This window comes from Salmo salar, chromosome 02 (assembly GCF_965601325.2).
Source record: "Salmo salar chromosome 02, fSalSal1, whole genome shotgun sequence".
Classification (NCBI taxonomy): domain Eukaryota; kingdom Metazoa; phylum Chordata; class Actinopteri; order Salmoniformes; family Salmonidae; genus Salmo; species Salmo salar.
The window spans coordinates 33723374-33743668 of NC_138292.1; the positions used below are offsets into that span (position 1 = coordinate 33723374).

Consider the following 20295-nt stretch of genomic DNA (forward strand, 5'->3'; position numbering starts at 1 on the left):
GGATTGCTGATGCTATGTATTGGCCATTGAGAGGCCTTGAAGCCACCGGTCGGCCATATTGATACTCCCCAGTAGAAGCAGTCCTACATAGGAATGAATGGAATTCTACAGTATTTCAATTAAATGTTTTATTTTTTGTTATCATGGGGACATGATTTCATTTTTTATTTTACCATTATTTTACCTGGTAAGTTGACTGAGAACACATTCTCATTTTACAGCAATGACCTGGGGAATAGTTAAAGGTCATTGATGGGGGATGAATGAGCCAATTGGAAGCTGGGATGATTAGGTGGCCATGATGGTATGAGGGCCAGATAGTAACATTAGTAATCTCAAAAAATTATACTTTAAAGATGTCCTCCAGGTTTTTTTTTACTTTTACTGTTGAAAAGCAACATCCCAGGTATAAATACAGTAAAGTGTACACACTAAAGGGCAAACAAATTCATTCGTGGCGCAGCGGTCTAAGGCACTGCATCGCAGTTCCTGAGGCGTCACTACAGACCCGGGTTTGATCCCGGGCTGTGTCGCAGCCGGCAGCGACCGGGAGACATATGATGCGGCGCACAATTGGCCCAGTGTCAACTGGGTTAGGGGAGGGTTTGCCCGGCCGGGATGTCCTTATCCCATCGCGCTCTAGCGATTCCTTATGGCAGGCCATAAGATTTGTCTTTTGTTAAATAAATCAGGTGTGAAATGAGGTGAAAAGGAGATATATTCAAATATTTATGTTTAGCTCACATAATATAATTTGAAATCAAATCAAATTGTACTGATCACATACACATGGTTAGCAAATGTTATTGCAAGTTTAGCAAAATGCTTGTGCTTCTAGTTCCCGACAGTGCAGCAATATCTAACATGTACTCTAACAGTCCCACAACAACTACCTAATACACACAAATCTAAGTAAAATAACGGAATAAGAATATATAAATATATGGATGAGCAATGTCAGAGCGGCATAGGCTAAGATGCAATAGATAGAATACAGTATATACATATGAGATGAGTAATGCAAGATATGTAAACGTTATTAAAGTGGCCTTTATTAATGCATTAAGGTGTGTGTAATAGAATAAATGAGGCAAAAACGAATGTAGATATTAATAAATGCATTTCTATAGTTTCCAAAATATTTTTCTCAATGGTGGGGTGCCAAGATGGAGGCATGGTGGCTTCAACACAGAGCCCCTATCAGTCATATCGTGTATATATATATGTGATCATCTGACCACAAGTCAGAGACACCACCATGATGACACACCAAATGTGTTTGAAGTAATCCTTTTGGTCTTCTTCTAATGCCTCTTATGGCCAGACATCACAGGCTAATGGATTTTTTTGGTTCTTTACTCTCATCAGACTGAAGCTTTACCAGTTGAAAGTATACATAAATACAAGATATTGTATTACAAGTTTTAGTTATTTAAAAATGTAAATATGCAAATGAGTCAAACCGTCCTTAAATATGCACACATTTGCATATTACGGGAATCTGTTTTTAAACACATTGCTTCAAGACAGAATGTTTTTTTTTGTTTTATTGTGATAAGACACTCAATGGTCAGACTTTTACAGATCAGTTTATCAAAATATTGTCATTTCATGGAATTATTAAAAAAACACTATTCACATGTATGATGGAGGCATATTTTGGATATATTTACACTTAAAATGACACTTACAATCAAAACGACACAAGATATAAAAAAAAAAGCCTCTGTAAAAGTCTTGACTATAAGACCCAAGAACCTGTGTGTGGAATAATGGGAATGTACGTCCTTTGAAGGCTGAGAAAAATGAATTGGCGCACAGGGAACATGTCATTTTAAGAAAATGTCCGATAAAGATGGGCTAATGCAATTAAAATGTACTTTCCATAAATATGACCATTTATGTCACATTAATTAAACTCTTATTCATATATCACTTCTAAACTGACAAATAAACATCAAATATACCTTTTACAAATACATTAGCACGTTTAATACATTTGTTTCAAGCAATAGAAAATATGCTTTGAATACTGGTCTGTTGGGCAAATATGCAGTTTTGGGCAAATTCTCATATCACTTTGCTCAATTTGTCACATACAAGGATTTTGTATGGCTGTTGAAATGTGCAGAACATTAATCAGCTATGCCTGCCCCATATGTAAGGCCCTCGTTGAGTTGTTGCTGGTGACGCTTTACTTTCTTGACTGTGTCATGGGACCTGCGCCTACGCTTGGCACACTCCATTGAAGAAGCATCAGCTCTCACAACTCCTCTCTGATTGCTCCAGTGTCACCAAAGTGCTGCCAAGCCACAAGTTGTTCATCACATTTGTTATAGCAGTGGCTCCCTCATTGAACGTGTCTACTGCCGTACTGGCTGCTCCGTCAATGCGGCTTTTGCCCACGAAGACAGTTTTGGGGCATCGCGACCATATTAGAGTTCAGACATTCATTTGCATTCTAGGTTCCTCCGTGCTACATTCTTTTGAGGAGGTTATCATTTGACATATTACATACAGGTGCCACTTTCTGTGCAACCTCTCTATTAAAAAATGTATGGCCTCCAAGGTTTTTGTGACAGGGTGGATCTTCACCATTTTCTATGGCTTGCTGGTATCAGCACCAATGCACACACCTTAACCCGTAGTTGGAAGTGAATCCTCTCTTGTGCCAAGTACCATCTAAGGATACGTCAATGTCTATGATTGTAACGATGTGCGTTTAGAGTCAGGAAGCAAGTTCAGGGAGTTTGTGTTTTAATAAATAAACGTACCATAATACAAAATCAGAAACCACAAACAGCACACAGACATAACACAGAAACAATGATGCCTGGGGAAGGAACCAAAGGGAGTGACATATGTAGGGAAGGTAATCAGGGAAGTGATAGAGTCCAGGTGAACGTAACGATGGTGACAGGTGTGCACCATAACGAGCAGCCTGGTGACCTAGAGGACGGAGACGGAGCACACGTGACAATGATCTCACCCTCCTTCAGCAACTCTGCTATGTCTGGGTCTATATCTGTGTATGCTCTTCTAATTATCTTTGCAGCACTCTCCATTGACTGTTGCCCTGTCTGAATCTCTGCAACTAAAGTGGGGGGGGGAAGTACTTATTATGTCTGTCGATATTACAGACATAACTGCAGGACTAAATATCAGCATGTTGCCCTATGTAAATATTAGCATGTATTTACTTTATGTAAAGCTAATTTGTCACTAATCACATTAGGCTACAGCCCTATGACACTGTAGGTCTATGTGACAGTCTCATTGTATAGTTATGTTTTCCTACCACTCTTTTTTTTATTAACTTTGAATACATTTGCTGGAGCAAGGAAATAAATATTATTTATACACAGCATGTCACCTGACAATGATGGGCTACTCTCCCTTTTTATTTACCTGTCATTCTCCTCTCATGTCTCTGATATGAACTGAGACGCAAGGAAGGAATCCGTAGGACTTCTTTTCTTTAGAGCTGCATAACCAAGTCCAAGTTCGTGGGCTAGAAGAACCATATTCACACTTATATCAAATGCCACATCTCCCCTGGAGCACTCCTGCAGCCTGGAGGAAGTGTAAACACTCCTAAATGCATCACGATCACCTTCACAGTCTATCATGATATAATTACCTAATCACTGGTTGGTGAAGTCTATGGTGATTTTCAGTCCAGTGTTTAGACACTTAGGGCAAATCAAATCAGGTACAGGTTGGTTTATTTGAGACATGTGAAATAAAAGCCACTGTTGTCTGGATGCTGTCTGGTTGATCGCTGCTAGTTGTCATCTTCATCTCAACTAATTTGCGTCAAAGCGCTGTTGCGGCCTACCTCCTTTTCCTCGTCTACCTGTACTGCCACTGCCTCGATCGGCGGATCAGGCACGTTTTTTCTTTCATTCACTGGTTTCCTCGCATTGCGATCACCTATTTTTATTCACATACTGTATTGTATATTCTTCGAGATTTTCTAATTTAGTCTCTCTTTACGTTGATTCTTCGCGGGAGATGCTTTCAAACAAGGAAGTGCTACGCGGCGCTTGAGGCATTTTAACCAATCAGGTTGCCGGAAGGGCCTTTAAACGCCAGTAACCAGTGCATGTCAGGAAATTTCTCATCTTTCAGCAATACGTCTACAAAGGCTATAGCAATGTATGGACTAGCTAACGATATGCTCCGGAAAACAAGCTTTTGAATGATATATGATTCATCATGGAGAGTTTTAAAAATAGCGGTTGAAGTTCTACATGAAACATGCTATCAAGAACGATATTTATGGTTGGTGTAGTGATGGAGTTGGTATAAAATGATACAAATAATGTATTTATATACATTATTGCCGATGTATTTGTACATTTTATGAAAGTATAGAAGTTATAGTTGCAAAATATCCCAATATCTGAAAATTGACAGATGAAGAAAAATCACTATTTTTGCCTGTGGCCTTAATGGGAAAAGATCATCAAAAAGTAACTGAAAGTAGCCTAATCGGATTAAGTTACTGAGTTTGTGTAATAAAAAATTACGTTAGTTTCCTGTCCAACATTGTAATCAACGGATTACATTTAGGGTTACCTACCCAACCCTGCCTTTAGGGTACTTTTTTGTGTTTTACCACACCACACGGTAGGCTACAACTCCCGTGTACTGTGCAGTAGACCTATTTGCAAATGGCACGCAACATATCCAAGAAATTGGATTGTAGTAGACTAATCAGTGGATTGATTCAGGGCCACCAAAGGCACCTTTTATAGTCCACATGAATATTGAGATTTAACTTTTTTTTTTAAGTATGCGAGGGCTTTCCATGGTGTATGTCGCGTAACTCTAGCTCCCCTGTAGGCTTGGGCAACCAAAGCGCATTGAAATAAAGGCAGCCGTCGAACCAGTCTGGCTACTACTCTCTCTCCGGCACGGAAACCGGTTGCTGTCGGGAATACGGCACAACCAAATTATTTAATTTCAAGGGAAACAAATTTACTTTAAATTCGTGCGTTCGTAAAGCCTACTACACAGGTGAAGAAGTTGAAAGTTGTGACACGCCCAACCTCGCATCAAAGCTGCGCCCGAGATTATCGTGAATTTATTTGGGTGAGTAGCTTTAACTATAACCACCGTCTACAGACCTTTTTCTCAAACGAAAGATGACCCAAAATCCGTTTATTTGAGTAGGCCTATTTTTGAGGAGCCATTTCCCTCTTGTCTGTCTGTGTTGGTTCCATTTGATGGCGATCAAGCGATGTTGGCCATTTTTTTTTATTTTTTATTTAGGGATGTGTAATGTCATACAATATACAAAACCTATGGACGCCGCTTTTACAATGTCACAAATTACGCATCAACTTTTCCATTGTCACTTGTTTCAGGCTTGAATGGATGATGCAACGTTAGACTATCCTTCACACACACAAGTGGCCAAAGCATTCCCCTCCCATTCTTCATGTCAATTCTCACAATTGTTTGATATAAATAACCCACTTCTCATTCATGCACTCTGTCTCTGTTTTATGGGACATAGCTGTGGTGATACCCTATATGTGTCCTAATCTCTGGGGCTATACAGATGCCATATCTTAATTTGATCATCCTGTTGTTGCAGGAATATTCCTGGACAACAGGAAATGCTAACTTGTAGTGAATTCGATGTTTAAAAAGGCTTCTAAAAATGTGTAATTTCCACTTAATGTCAGACTTGGTTTGCCTTAATGAAAAATGTTTCAACCACAGGAGGTTGGTGGCACCTTAATTGGGGAGAATGGGCTTGTGGTAATGGCTTGAGCGGAATTAGTGGAATGGTATCAAACGCATGGATTCCGTGTGTTTGATGCCAAGCCATTATTATGAGCCGTCCTCCCCACAGCAGCCTCCTCTGGTATCAACCCATACAAAAAATGTCCATTGATTATAACTATTCACATTTCCTGTTGCTCAAGGATTATATTCCTGTTGTGTGAAACTGGCTCAAGTTAAGATACAGCATCTGTATATGTTTTTCCATTTGGACAGTTAGTCCTTGACAATGGATGTACTGGAGTAGATGTTTTACTAGTGTTACAGTAGTCTAGTAGTGGACCAGAATGGGTCATGCATATGACATGCAGTCAAATACACATGCACATACACGCACACAGTCACAAGTTCACACACAAATTAACTTTAAGGCACACCTGTTAATTGAAATGCATTCCAGGTGACTATCTCAACTGTGAAATAACACATTTGGAATCATGTAGTAACCAAAAAAGTGTTAAACAAATCAAAATATATTTTACATTTGAGATAATACAAAGTAGCCACCTGTTGCCTTGATGACAGCTTTGCACACTTGAGGCATTCTCTCAACCAGCTTCACCTGGAAGGCTTTTCAAACAGTCTTGAAGGAGTTCCCACATATGCTGAGCACTTGTTGGCTGCTTTTCCTTCACTCTGCGGTCCAACTCATCCCAAACCATCTCAATTGGGTTGAGATCGAGTGATTGTGGAGGCCAGGTCATCTGATACAGCACTCCTCCACTCTCCTTCTTGGTCAAATATCCCTTACACAGGTGTGTTGGGTAATTGTCCTGTTGAAAAACAAATAATTGTCCCACTAAGCGCAAACCAGATGGGATGGCATATCGCTGCAGAATGCTGTGGTAACCATGCTGATTAAGTGAGCCTTGCATTCTAAATAAATCAGACAGTGTCAACAGCAAAGCACCATCACACCACCTCCATGCTTCACTGTGGGAACCACACATGTGGAGATCATCCGTTCACCTATTCTGCGTCTCACAAAGACAGCGGTTGGAACCAGAAATCTCAAATTTGGACTCATCAGACCAAAGGACAGATTTCCACCGGTCTGATGTTCATTGCTTGTGTTTCTTGGTCCAAGCAAGTCTCTTCTTATTGGTGTCTTTTAGTAGTGGTTTCTTTGCAGCAATTGGACCATGAAGGCCTGACTCACACAGTCTCTTCTAAATAGTTGATGTTGAGATGTGTCTGTTACTTGAACTCTGAAGCATTTATTTGGGCTGAAATCTGAGGTGCATTTAACTCTAACTTATCCTCTGCAGCAGAAGTAACTTTCCTGTGACGGTCCTCATGAAAGCCAGTTTGATGGTTTTTGTGACTGCACTTGAAGAAACTTTCAGTTCTTGAAATGTTCCATATTGACTGACCTTCATGTCTTAAAGTAATGATGGACTGGTGTTTCTCTTTTCTTATTTGACCTGTTCTTGCCATAATATGGACTTAGCCCTATTTGGTAAAAGACCATCTTCCTTATACCACCCTTACCTTGTCACAACACAACTGATTGTCGCAAACACATTAAGAGGCGGCAGGTAGCCTAGTGGTTAGAGCGTTGAACTAGTAACCGAAATGGTTGCAAGATCAAATCCCCAAGCTGTAAAGGTAAAGGTAAAAATCTGTCGTTCTGCCCCTGAAGAAGGCAGTTAACCCACTGTTCCTAGGCCGTCATTGAAAATAAGAATTTGTTCTTAAATGACATGCCTAGTTAAAAAAAAGAAATTCCACAAATTAACTTTTAACAAGGCACACCTGTTAATTGAAATGCATTCCAAGTGCCTACCTCATGAAGCTGGTTGAGAGAATGCCAAGAGTGTGCAAAGCTGTCATCAAGGCAAAGGGTGGATACTTTGAAGAATCTCAAATATATTTTGATTTGTTTAACACTTTTTTGGGCTCCAGAGTGTGCAGCGGTCTAAGGCACTGCATCTCAGTTCTTGAGGCGTCGCTATAGACACCCTGGTTCAAATCCAAGCTGTATCACAACCGGCCGTGATTGGGAGTTCCATAGGGCGGCGCACAATTGGCCCAGCGTCGTCCGGTGTTGGCCATCATTATAAATAAGAATTTGTTCTTAACTGACTTGCCTAGTTAAAGGTTAAATTAAAAAATACAAATCCATTATTACATGATACCATATGTGTTATTTCATAGTTGTGATGTCTTCATTATTATTCTACAATTTAGAAAATAGTAAAAATAAAAAACCCTTGAATGAGTAGGTGTCTAAACTTTTGACAGGTTCTGTATACTCGTCACATGTCCTGCCATTGTCTCCCAACAAAGGCATAGATACAAACACCCTGTCATCAGACTCTTCTCTTTTCAAACTAGCACACAGACACACTGTCGTTTCACACATGCATGCATACCATATTTTTTCCAATTTGCATCAATGCATATTGTCAGACAGACATTCAGACAAACGCACCGGTGTGAGCGAACCCACACACACACACACACTCACACAGACACACACACACACACACACACAGACAGAAAAAGAATTGTGAGCCCATAGCCACAGGGAGGTGTTTTGGGGTGCGTAGTAACAGGCAATCTCTACACTGGGCTAAAGACCAGAGTTACCGCTTATAAGGAATTGGACATGGACGCATACAAGAAAGCCCAATATGACCTCAGACGAGACATCAAACAAGCAAAAGAACAATATAGTAGGAATCCTATTACATGGGCTCCAACTGTCATTTTATGTGGCAGGGCTTGCAGACGATAATGGATTACAAAGGGAAATCCAGCTATGAGTTGCCCAGGGATGCAGAACTCACAAACGAGCGAAATATCTTTTATGCTCGCTTCGTGAAAGCCTCTGTTTTTAGGATTATTGTGTGATCTCGCTCTCCATGGCCGATGTGAGCAAAACGTTTAAACGGGTTAACAATCGTTTAAACGGGTTAACAATCACAAGGCTGCCTGCCAGACAGAATACCAGGGTGCGTTCTCAAAGCATGCGCAGACCAGCTGGAAAGTGTCTTCACAGACATTTTCAATATCTCCTTGTCCCAGTCTGTAATCCCAACATGTTTCAAGCTGACCAACATTGTCTAAATGACTATCGCCCTGTAGCACTCATATCTGTAATTAGGAAGTGCTTTGAAAGGCTGGTCATGACACACATCAACAATATCATCCCAGACTTCCTAGACCCACTCCAATTCGCATACTGCCCCCTTAGATCCACAGATGATGCAATTGCACTTCACACTGCCCTCTCCCACCTGGACAAGAGGGGAAATAACTATGTGAGAATGCTGTTCCTAGACTACAGCTCAGCGTTCAACACCATAGTCCCAACCAAGCTCATCACCAAGTTAGGGACTTTGGGACTAAACCCATCCCTCTGCAAATGGACCCTGGTCTTCCTGAAGGGTTGGCCCCAGGTGGTGAGGCTAGGCAACAACACCTCCACCACGATGTCCCTCAACACGGGCCCCCCCATGGGTTTGTGCTTAGTCCCCTCCTGTACGACCTGTTCACCCACGACTGCGTGGCCACGCACGACTCAAACACCATCATCAAGTTTGCTGACGACACGACGGTGGTAGGCCTGATGACAGACGGCGATGAGTCAGCCTACAGGGAGGAGGTCAGAGACTTAGCAGTGTGGTGCCAGGACATCAATCTCTCCCTCAACTTCAGTAAGACCAAGGAGCTAATCATGGACTATAGGAGAAAGAGGGGAGAGCACGCCCCCATCCACATCGACGGGACTGTTGTGGAGCGGGTCGAGAGCTTCAAGTTCCTTGGCGTCAACATCATTAATGACTTAACATGGTCCACACCCGCACAGTCGTGAAGCCAGCACGGCAGCACCTCTTCCCCCTCCGGAGGCTGAAAAGATTTGGCGTGGGCCCTCAGATCCTCAAAGTTCTACAGCTGCACCATCGAGAATATCTTGACTGGCATCATCACCGCTTGGTATGGTAAATGACAGCAAAGCGCTACAGAGGGTGATGTGAACAGCCCAGTACATCACTGGGGCTGAGCTCCCTGCCATCCAGGACCTTTATATCAGGCAGTGTCAGAGGAAGGCCCGAATTGCCAGACTGTTCACTCTGCTACCGTACAGTCGTGGCCAAAAGTTCTGAGAATGACACAAATGTTAATTTTCAAAGTCTGCTGCCTCAGTTTGTATGATGGCAATTTGCATATACTCCAGAATGTTATGAAGAGTGATCAGATGAATTGCAATTAATTGCAAAGTCCCTCTTTGCCATGCAAATGAACTGAATCCCCAAAAAACATTTCCACTGCATTTCAGCCCTGCCACAAAAGGACCAGCTGACATTAACGATTCTCTCGTTAACACATGTGTGAGTGTTGACGAGGACAAGGCTGGAGATCACTCTGTCACGCTGATTGAATACGAATAACAGACTGGAAGCTTCAAAAGGAGGGTGGTGCTTGGAATCATTGTTCTTCCTCTGTCAACCATGGTTACCTGCAAGGAAACACGTGCCGTCATCATTGCTTTGCGCAAAAAGGGCTTCACAGGCAAGGATCTTGCTGCCAGTAAGATTGATTTACATGCAATCATTCATCGGATCATCAAGAACTTCAAGGAGAGCGGTTCAATTGTTGTGAAGAAGGCTTCAGGGCGCCCAAGTAAGTCCAGCAAGCGCCAGGACCGTCTCCTAAAGTTCATTCAGTTGCGGGAGCGGGGAACCACCAGTACAGAGCTTGCTCAGGAATGGCAGCAGGCAGGTGTGAGTGCATCTGCATGCACAGTGAGGCGAAGACTTTTGGAGGATGGCCTGCTGCCAAGAAGGGCAGCAAAAAAAGCCACTTCTCTCCAGGAAAAACATCAGGGACAGACTGATATTCTGCAAAAGGTACAGGGATTAGACTGCTGAGGACTGGGGTAAAGTAATTTTCTCTGATGAATCCCCTTTCCGATTGTTTGGGGCATCCGGAAAAAGCTTGCCCGGAGAAGACAAGGTGAGCGCTACCATCAGTCCTGTGTCATGCCAACAGTAAAGCATCCTGAGACCATTCATGTGTGGGGTTGCTTCTCAGCCAAGGGAGTGGACTCACTCACAATTTTGCCTAAGAACACAGCCATGAATAAAGAATGGTACCTACACATCCTCCGAGAGCTACTTCTCCCAACCATCCAGGAACAGTTTGGTGACGAACAATGCCTTTTCCAGCATGATGGAGCACCTTGCCATAAGGCAAAAGTGATAACTAAGTGGCTCGGGGAACAAAACATCTATATTTTGGGTCCATGGCCAGGTAACTCCCCAGACCTTAATCCCTTTGAGAACTTGTGGTCAATCCTCAAGAGGCGGGTGGACAAACAAAAATCCACAAATTCTGACAAACTCCAAGCATTGATTATGCAAGAATGGGTTGCCATCAGTCAAGATGTGGCCCAGAAGTTAATTGACAGCATGCCAGGGCAGATTGCAGAGGTCTTGAAAAATAAAGGTCAACACTGCAAATATTGTCTCTTTGCATCAACTTCATGTAATTGTAAATAAAAGCCTTTGACACTTATGAAATTCTTGTAATTATACTTCAGTATTGCATAGTAACATCTGACAAAAATATCTAAAGACACTGAGGCAGCAGACTTTGTGAAAATTAATATTTGTGTCATTCTCAAAACTTTTGGCCACGACTGTACATTGATCTGGTACTCCCTGTATATAGCTCCACGTTGATCTGGTACTCCCTGTGTATATAGCTCCACGTTGATCTGGTACTCCCTGTGTATATAGCTCCACAGGGATCTGGTACTCCCTGTGTATATAGCTCCACAGGGATCTGGTACTCCCTGTGTATATAGCTCCACAGGGATCTGGTACTCCCTGTGTATATAGCTCCACAGGGATCTGGTACTCCCTGTGTATATAGCTCCACAGGGATCTGGTATTCCCTGTGTATATAGCTCCACAGGGATCTGGTACTCCCTGTGTATATAGCTCCACAGGGATCTGGTACTCCCTGTGTATATAGCTCCACAGGGATCTGGTACTCCCTGTGTATATAGCTCCACAGGGATCTGGTACTCCCTGTGTATATAGCTCCACAGGGATCTGGTACTCCCTGTGTATATAGCTCCACGTTGATCTGGTACTCCCTGTGTATATAGCTCCACAGGGATCTGGTACTCCCTGTGTATATAGCTCCACAGGGATCTGGTACTCCCTGTGTATATAGCTCCACAGGGATCTGGTATTCCCTGTGTATATAGCTCCACAGGGATCTGGTACTCCCTGTGGATATAGCTCCACAGGGATCTGGTACTCCCTGTGGATATAGCTCCACAGGGATCTGGTACTCCCTGTGGATATAGCTCCACAGGGATCTGGTACTCCCTGTGGATATAGCTCCACAGGGATCTGGTACTCCCTGTGTATATAGCTCCACAGGGATCTGGTACTCCCTGTGTATATAGCTCCACAGGGATCTGGTACTCCCTGTGTATATAGCTCCACAGGGATCTGGTACTCCCTGTGTATATAGCTCCACAGGGATCTGGTACTCCCTGTGTATATAGCTCCACAGGGATCTGGTACTCCCTGTGTATATAGCTCCACAGGGATCTGGTACTCCCTGTGTATATAGCTCCACGTTGATCTGGTACTCCCTGTGTATATAGCTCCACAGGGATCTGGTACTCCCTGTGTATATAGCTCCACAGGGATCTGGTACTCCCTGTGTATATAGCTCCACAGGGATCTGGTACTCCCTGTGTATATAGCTCCACAGGGATCTGGTACTCCCTGTGTATATAGCTCTATTTGTGTGTATTTTGTTCCTCTTGTGTTACTGTTTAGTTATTATTAATATCTTTAAACTCTGCATCGTTGGGAAGGGCTGGTAAGCAAGCATTTCACGGTAAAGTCTACACCAGTTGTTTTCAGCGCATGTGACAAATACAATTTCATATGTAGTGATAGAACTTGCCATGACGGAGTGTGAGGAGTATATTGATGTATTATCCAACTATTGATTGGAACCCGTTATCATGCCGTGCATCACTCATACACAGTAGAAACCCCCCGGGCCCTGCAGACGGGCCACATGGACACACCTCTCTGTCTTTCTCTATTTTCACAGAATGTTTCTCATCTGTGTTGTGGTTAAGCAGAACACATTGGCCCGTGGTTAGTTAGTGCGTGCGTGCTGACAGCACATTGGGGTGTTCACTGATAAATGAAGGACATTTCTGGGGATATGTAAATATTTACAGATACAGAGCATGCCTTTGTGCTCCAGCATTAGTATGGAAGGATGTGTGTTGGTGGTTGTGTGTGAAGAGTAATTATTTAGTTTTCGTTGCTAAATCAAACAAGCCATAATGGAACATTTGTTAAGCATTCATTAACGTGACGTATTAACATCTCTATTACCCATTTACCATTCATAAACAACTTCCATGCCTCATGCAAGGTGATGTCGTCCCCCCCCCCCCCCCCCCCCCCCACACACACACACACACACACACACACACACACACACACACACGCGCGCGCACACACACACACACGCAGCAGAAAATGTCTGTTCTATATAAAACATCCGGATAAGGGCGCTGTCAGTGGCTGCCTTTGTTCAAGTTATCAGTGTTAGTGCAGGACTAACCATCAAACACACACATGAAATGCAAGGAAGCAGTGTAGTTTCATTGTGTTTTTTTTCAATCGCTTTGGTGATCCTTTCACAAGTATGTGGTGAATTTTCTAATCTCTTAGTACAAAACTCCAAACTAGTAAGACTTGTAACACAGCAAATCTTATATTCCAACCCTTTTATTTTGTATTCATTTTGTTTGGAGACTTTCACCACACAAGCATTGATCCAAAATATATATTTAGGGAAAGGGTACAACTGAAATGTGTCTTCCCCTCTGAATCAGAGAGGTGCGGGGGGCTGCCATAATCGACATCCATGTCTCCGGTGCCTGGGGAACAGAGGGTTAACTGCCTTGCTCAGTGGCAGAACGACAGATTTTTACCTTGTCAACTCGGGGATTCGATCCAGCAACCTTTCAGTTATTGGCCCAATGTTCTAACCACTAGTTAACTATGAAATACCACGAGAACATTGATTTAATCACCAAAACGCATCATGATATCTTCTCAATGTAGTTGTTTTAACTAACAGTTAATCTAATAGCAACAAATGCAAGATGCAAAATTGTCCTTTGAATGTAATATGCTACAGTAATGTATATTACACTGTTTTCACATTAGGCAATACACTGGCACTACCCATAAAAATATACTGAAAATGTATTTAATTTCTATCCCATGTGTGATCAAATTGCTATAGCGTGATTTAAATGTAAAGGCACTGTTCCCGCGTTCAGGGAGACTGCATTCACAGTAAACGCTGCATATGTCACCTCATTCAGAAATTACCTTTAAATTTCAATCGCGTTAAAGCGCTGAACATTCACAATACAAATTGGGGCCTAGATTTCGATCATGCTACAGCGCAGATCTTCAGCATTAAGTATTGCTTCGAGTCAATTGGAAATGTGCTTAGAGTTTTGAAACAACTCCCTTTTTGAGCATCTGTTTTGCACTAACCGTTGTGACATACTTGTGAACATCTCACCAAAGCGATTGGAAAAAAAACAAATGTTATACAAATCATGGGGTTTGGCTGTTTTCTTGTGTTCGTAGCTACGCGAAGTAGGAATGATAAATACGTTTGAAAAAATCCTGCCAACCCCCCTCCCCCCACGCCAACCTAAAACATCTGGAAAGGGAAAGGGGGATACCTAGTCAGTTGTTCAACTGAAATGTGTCTTCCGCATTTAACCCAACTCCTCTGAATCTGCCAGCGACCACGGTTGTGTGGGTCGGTGTGCGTGTGTGTGTGCCTTTTTCAATTTATGTCCATGTCTTTATAGTTTATCTACTTTGGTCTTGCTGCTATACGCTTGTCATAATTCTATCTACACACAGAGTTCTGTTTATTGTCCCAGCATTCTTCCATGGTTCCTGATGCTGTCTGTGCCTTACTTGCTTCTATCTTTCAAATACATTTTAGTTTACCTTCCACATCTGTTCTGTCATCCCTCTTTCTTCCCTCACTTCTACAGAATGCAGTAGCTCTGGAAAGCAACCAGAAGAAGAGGGAGAGGGGGGAAATAGGGGAAAAGGAGCAAGACCATGGCTCAGATTAAGCTGCAGAATGTGGAGGACTACTATGAGATTGGAGAGGTTCTTGGCAGGTGAGTGAGAAGGTTTGGAGTAGAGAATGAAACGGCGCTAGACTTGAATTTACGTTCATTTGAATGGATTTGAATTTAACTTTACGTAATATACTTATAAAGCTAGGAATACACTGCTAAGTAAATAGTACTAGAAAGGTGCAATGCCCCTCAGTTACACTCTCTCATCTCAAATTCAAACAAGCTTTTGGTTTATTAGCATCACAGGAGTAGTTCAGTGTAATATAGAGCACAATGCAAAAGTTCCCTATGATAACATCCCTCTCTGCCCCCCTCTAGTGGTCACTTTGGGCAAGTGCGTGCGGTGCTGGAGCGGGCGTCCGGGGTCCGCTGGGCGGGGAAGTTCCTGAAGCTGCGTCGGAGCGCCAGTAGCCGCCTAGGCCTGGAGAGGAAGAGTGTGGAGAGGGAGGTGGAGATACTGCAGAGCCTGCAGCATGACAACGTCATGGCCCTCAGGGACGTGTTTGAGAGTCGCGCCGAGGTGGTGCTCATCGTGGAGCTGTGAGTCAAGTGGGGACAGATGGAGGGAGGGGGAGACCTCTGCTGGCCTCTGTCTGTCTTCCCCCCTCAGCCCACAGCAGGTGGGATGGAAATAGTTGCGTGGAGCACCACTCACTCCCACCCTGTTTAATGGGAACACAATGAGAAGCACTTGGTACCGTCAGCCCATCTAATCCTCCTATCAATACTAGCACTAATCTAATAGTCCAGGCCAGACAGACAACTCACAACTATTAATATAACTGAACAACCCACAGACACACAACTGCAATCAACCTGGTGCTGTACTCCAAGAGACAAGAGTGTGCATGAATAGAAGATCTTGAAGCAAACTTTTAGGCTGATTCGCTTTTAAGTAACTTTAATAGGAATGACTAAGATGCCATTTTCATAATTTGGTCTAGTTATTATAAATCGATAGATTTAAGATCTTAATTTGAGCCAGTTTGATACAGCAGGGAAATAATCCTGCAGCAACAGGAAATGTTAATTATTATGTGGATTATAATTAATGGACATTTGTGTAGGGGTTGATACATTATTCATAAAGGAAAATCAAGTCTGTAATTTCCACTTTGAAATTTCAAACTTCAGAAGCCTTTTAAAGTCTCAAATATATTAATGGTTTTAAATGTTCTCCTGCAACAGGATGGTCAAATTAAGATCCTACATCTGTATGTGAGAAAGATATTCTACTGACAAACTTGCATCTATTTAATTCTATTTACTTTTTCCCTCCCCTCCCCTCTCTGCTCTAGTATCAGTGGTGGGGAGCTGTTTGATTTCATAGCAGAGAAGGAGAGCTTGTCTGAGGAGGAGGCCATAGAGTTCCTGAAGCAGATCCTCAAGGGAGTTGGCTTTATGCACACTAAGAATATTGCCCACTTTGACCTCAAGGTGAGACACACAAGGATAGAAATAGAGCTGATAGAAAGCAGTGTTTCCCCATACCATGAATTAGGTGGGACGGGTCCCCCCTTTCCTGACCTTGAAGCCCCTTGTCTAAATCCATTTGGGCTGTTTTTCATTCCGTCAGGATTTGGCATTGTGTGTGTGTAACGCTCTCTGTTTTCCATTTAGCCAGAGAACATCATGCTGGCTGACAAGACGATGCCACACCCCCACATCAAGATCATTGACTTTGGACTGGCCCATCGCCTCAAACAGGGGGAGGAGTACAGGAGCCTCTCTGGGACCCCACAGTACATCGGTAAGTGGAACATTCCACGTGTTTACTCTCTGTGTTTGGTGGAAATTGTGTCAGTCAGTATGTGTGAGCATTTTGTTAGTGTGTGATTATGGTGTGTGTCTTCCTGTCTGTTTTAGTTTGTATTTAGCCTGAGCCTCTAGAAAGGTGCTGAGGTTTCCATGGAGACAGTTTCCAAGGGGTAGTAGTGTGGTTGTGGACAGGATGTGACATCAGAGCACGTGGTGGGGCGCTGGGGGTAGTGAGAGATGTGTGATTAGGTGAGAAGTTTCAACAGGCCTGCAGTACGTGATGCAACCTGAGTCGCCAACACAAAGAGTGTAACGGAATGAGGAGGGTTGCATGGGTATTATTGTAGGGCCATGGATTCTACCATAACCCACTCATTCCCCAACTAGTTCCCCATTTTCATGTGTTTTACTGTAGGATTTTGGAGTATTTAAAGTATGTTAGAGAATACCATTATATTGTGCAACAGCAGTGTTAGCATCACCCAGTGGTTCCCTGACACAGTGACTGTTGTGACAAAAGGAAGTTACACTCTCCTCTATTGTATTCTCAGGTCTTTACAAAAGATGTCTCTCTTTTTTAACTATCTGTTCTTTTCCTCTCTTACACACACTGTTTTTCTGGATAAGGCTGTATTGTGTTATGTGTATCTCATTATCTCTCTCCCTTTCCGTTCTCCTCCCAGCCCCTGAGGTGATTAACTACGAACCCCTGAGCGAGGCAGCCGACATGTGGTAACCATTACTACAATGTTATTCATTAGAAAAACAAAATGTCCCAGCTGCCTTGACTGTCAGGGTAAATAGTTTTGTGCACACAGTCACTCGTATATCTCTTCTCTTTCCTCTCCAGGAGTATTGGTGTGATAACCTACATATTGTGAGTATACACAACAAATGGACAATTTGAACTTTACATATCGTAGCTACCAGTGGAGGTTGGTGGGAGGAGCTATAGGAGGACGGGCTAATTGTAATGTCTGGAATTAAATTTATGGAACAGTATCAAACATGAAACCACATTTGACTCCATTCCATTTATTACATTGCAGCCATTACAATGAGCCTGTCCTCCTATAGCTCATCCCACCAGCCTCCACTGGTAGCGACACATATTATCTAATACCCCCCCTATTCTACAGGTTGAGTGGTTTGTCCCCCTTTCAAGGAGATAATGACGAAGAGACACTAAAGAACATCGTGGGGATGATCTATGAGTTTGAAGAGATCTATTTCAACCAGACCAGCGCCATGGCCAAAGACTTTATTGAGAAACTGCTGGTCAAAGACCCAATGTAAACAAATTATCACGCATTCATTTATTAGTGTAATTGATATGGTTATTGTCTATAACGTCTGTTTACTATGCCGCAGTCTATTACTAAATGATGTGTGTCCCTCCTACAGAGAGAGAATGACAGCGAATGAATGTCTAGTACACCCTTGGATCAAGGTGAGAGAATTGTGATTTGATTGGGGTAACTTTAATACATAAACCCAACATAAGCACATTATAAGGTTTGAGTAGGAAAGCTAAAGTTGTGAGTATGATTCACACTGAAAAGCTGTGTCCTGCATGTCACTTTGGATAAAGGCTAAAGTGTCTATTAAAATATCATGTTAATTCCTTGTTTATCAGCCCCTCACGCGCAAACAGGCGGCTAACAGAAGTCGATCATCCATCAACATGAAAAGCTTCAAGAAGTTCAACGCCAAGAGGAAATGGAAGGTAAGGGCCAGTGGTGCATCTCAGTACCTCAAAGTAGCTTCCTCTACTTTTCTCCTACCCTGTATCTGCATTGGTGTGCAGTAGTCCTACAATATTGGTGAGAGGGGGACACCTGCTGGTCCGGACATTGTATTGCATCATATTTTCCTTATTTTTCTTTCAAAAGTCCTGCTTTCCTATGGACACCTTCTCTTTTCATACCCTTCTTAAACCCCCCCCCCCCCCCCCCCCCCCCCCCACCCCTCTGTAGATGTCGTATAACATGGTGTGGGCGTGTAACCGATTATTTCGCCTGCAGTTGCAGTGTAAAAGCAGGTCGCAGGAGGACCCGGAACTGGTAAGAGAGCAGAAAGGACTGGGTCTAGACCAGGAGACGTGCTGGTTTCTGCCCTTTTCTTAAAGTCTGACTAAGACCTGTAGAACTAGCTGTGTGTACTGTCTGGGCAATCAATAACACACATTTTAATCAATCGTAATATACCTAGTCAATTATATACCATGGAAGGAACAAAAACAGGAAAACCACACCCCTAGCAGGCAGAAATGTTGCACCCATATTTCATAATATTACTATACCTTTATTTGAACTGTTATAAAGCCTTTATTATCCTCTCAATAGCAACATATTGATGAGGCTGTTGATATGCTTATGTCTGACTAGCTCTGCATTTGTCCACTTGTCAGAGGCAGTGTGAGAGCGACCAGGAGGACACGGAGACCAAGCCTGCTTCTCTCATTCGCCGTAGACTCAGCAGCAATTCCTAAATAAGACCACTGGGGTCACTAACGCGCCACACAGCCTCAGACCACCTCTGTCCATCCCACCATGGGGAAATAAAGACAAGTATTTTGTGAGTGATGCACCGGTCAACAATACTCTAAGTTACAGAATGACTGACTATGCCAGTGACAATACGAGTAACGAACACGTGATGTGCAGGTGCCTAAAGCCAGTGTTAGTCCACAGAGTTGAATCTTAATGTCTCAGACATGATTCCTGATAAAAACCAGTGTAGTTTACCAAACCGCTTCTGTTGCACTTCACCCCCATTTCACCTAGGTGTAGCCATTTTACATTTTCTGAAATGTATTTGTCTGTGCCTTTTTAAGTTTGACACATTTATTTTCTGAAAATGCCAAAACCTTTGTTTAGGTTTGATGGTTTACGGGATAGAGTTTGTCCCACTTATAGCTAACCTCAATTGCAATTATTATGCCTTACAATATTATGTGGTTATTATTTAGCCTCTGACACCTGTTCTGATATTGTTGACTGCTGTATGTCTATCAACGGTCAAGACTTTTCCAAACTGATTTTATTTAATTTTCTTAGACATATGCATTTCATACAATTAACTAGAAAAAGTACTTGGTAACATACATTATTTGATTGTCATCATTTTGATATCATACGTTTATACAGAGCTACTGTACTATACACAGTTATAGCCATGTTTGACACTGACATGTATAATGTAATCTTAGTGTGTAGAGCCCTTAAAAGCCTTACCAAACTTTCTTAGATATACTTTATTGAACATTTCAACTATCTTTGGCTTATGTCAAATTTATAGTGGTGTTTTTTAAATGGAAAGCTATTTTATAACCTTGTGTATTTTTTTTTTTTTTAATATATAATAATGAGAGTTTAATACTGACAACAACCATGTTTTGTGAATTGTGTGATGGTGAATAAAAATTGTTAGTCTACGATGTTAAAGCTATTACAGTATATACGTTTGTTACTTTGAAAGCCCACAATTTTTAAAAAAAACAGCAGACTACTTGCACTAGGTTGAGTCATCAGTTTCTGTGGCACATGATGTTACCATATTTG

At 42.4% G+C, this 20295-nt stretch overlaps 1 protein-coding gene across 1 annotated transcript; it reads left to right on the forward strand.

The window, feature by feature from the left end:
* The first annotated feature begins 4620 nt into the window (after nucleotides 1-4620).
* LOC106580380 (death-associated protein kinase 2) lies at nucleotides 4621-20221 on the forward strand. Its single transcript, XM_014161389.3, has 12 exons — nucleotides 4621-5097; nucleotides 14882-15013; nucleotides 15293-15514; nucleotides 16273-16411; nucleotides 16595-16724; nucleotides 17416-17464; nucleotides 17583-17609; nucleotides 17872-18024; nucleotides 18137-18182; nucleotides 18369-18458; nucleotides 18709-18795; nucleotides 19143-20221. The coding sequence occupies exons 2-12, from the start codon at nucleotides 14952-14954 to the stop codon at nucleotides 19221-19223; spliced, it is 1086 nt and encodes a 361-aa protein (XP_014016864.1). The 5' UTR covers nucleotides 4621-5097; nucleotides 14882-14951; the 3' UTR covers nucleotides 19224-20221.
* Nucleotides 20222-20295: the final 74 nt, after the last annotated feature.

Coding starts and splice junctions, on each gene's coding strand:
- LOC106580380 (XM_014161389.3), top strand. CDS start 14,952: ATGGCTCAGATTAAGCTGCAGAATGTGGAGGACTACTATGAGATTGGA. Junction 18,025..18,136: donor CTGCTGGTCAAAGACCCAAT/GTAAACAAATTA, acceptor TCCCTCCTACAG/AGAGAGAATGACAGCGAATG. Junction 18,183..18,368: donor TAGTACACCCTTGGATCAAG/GTGAGAGAATTG, acceptor CTTGTTTATCAG/CCCCTCACGCGCAAACAGGC.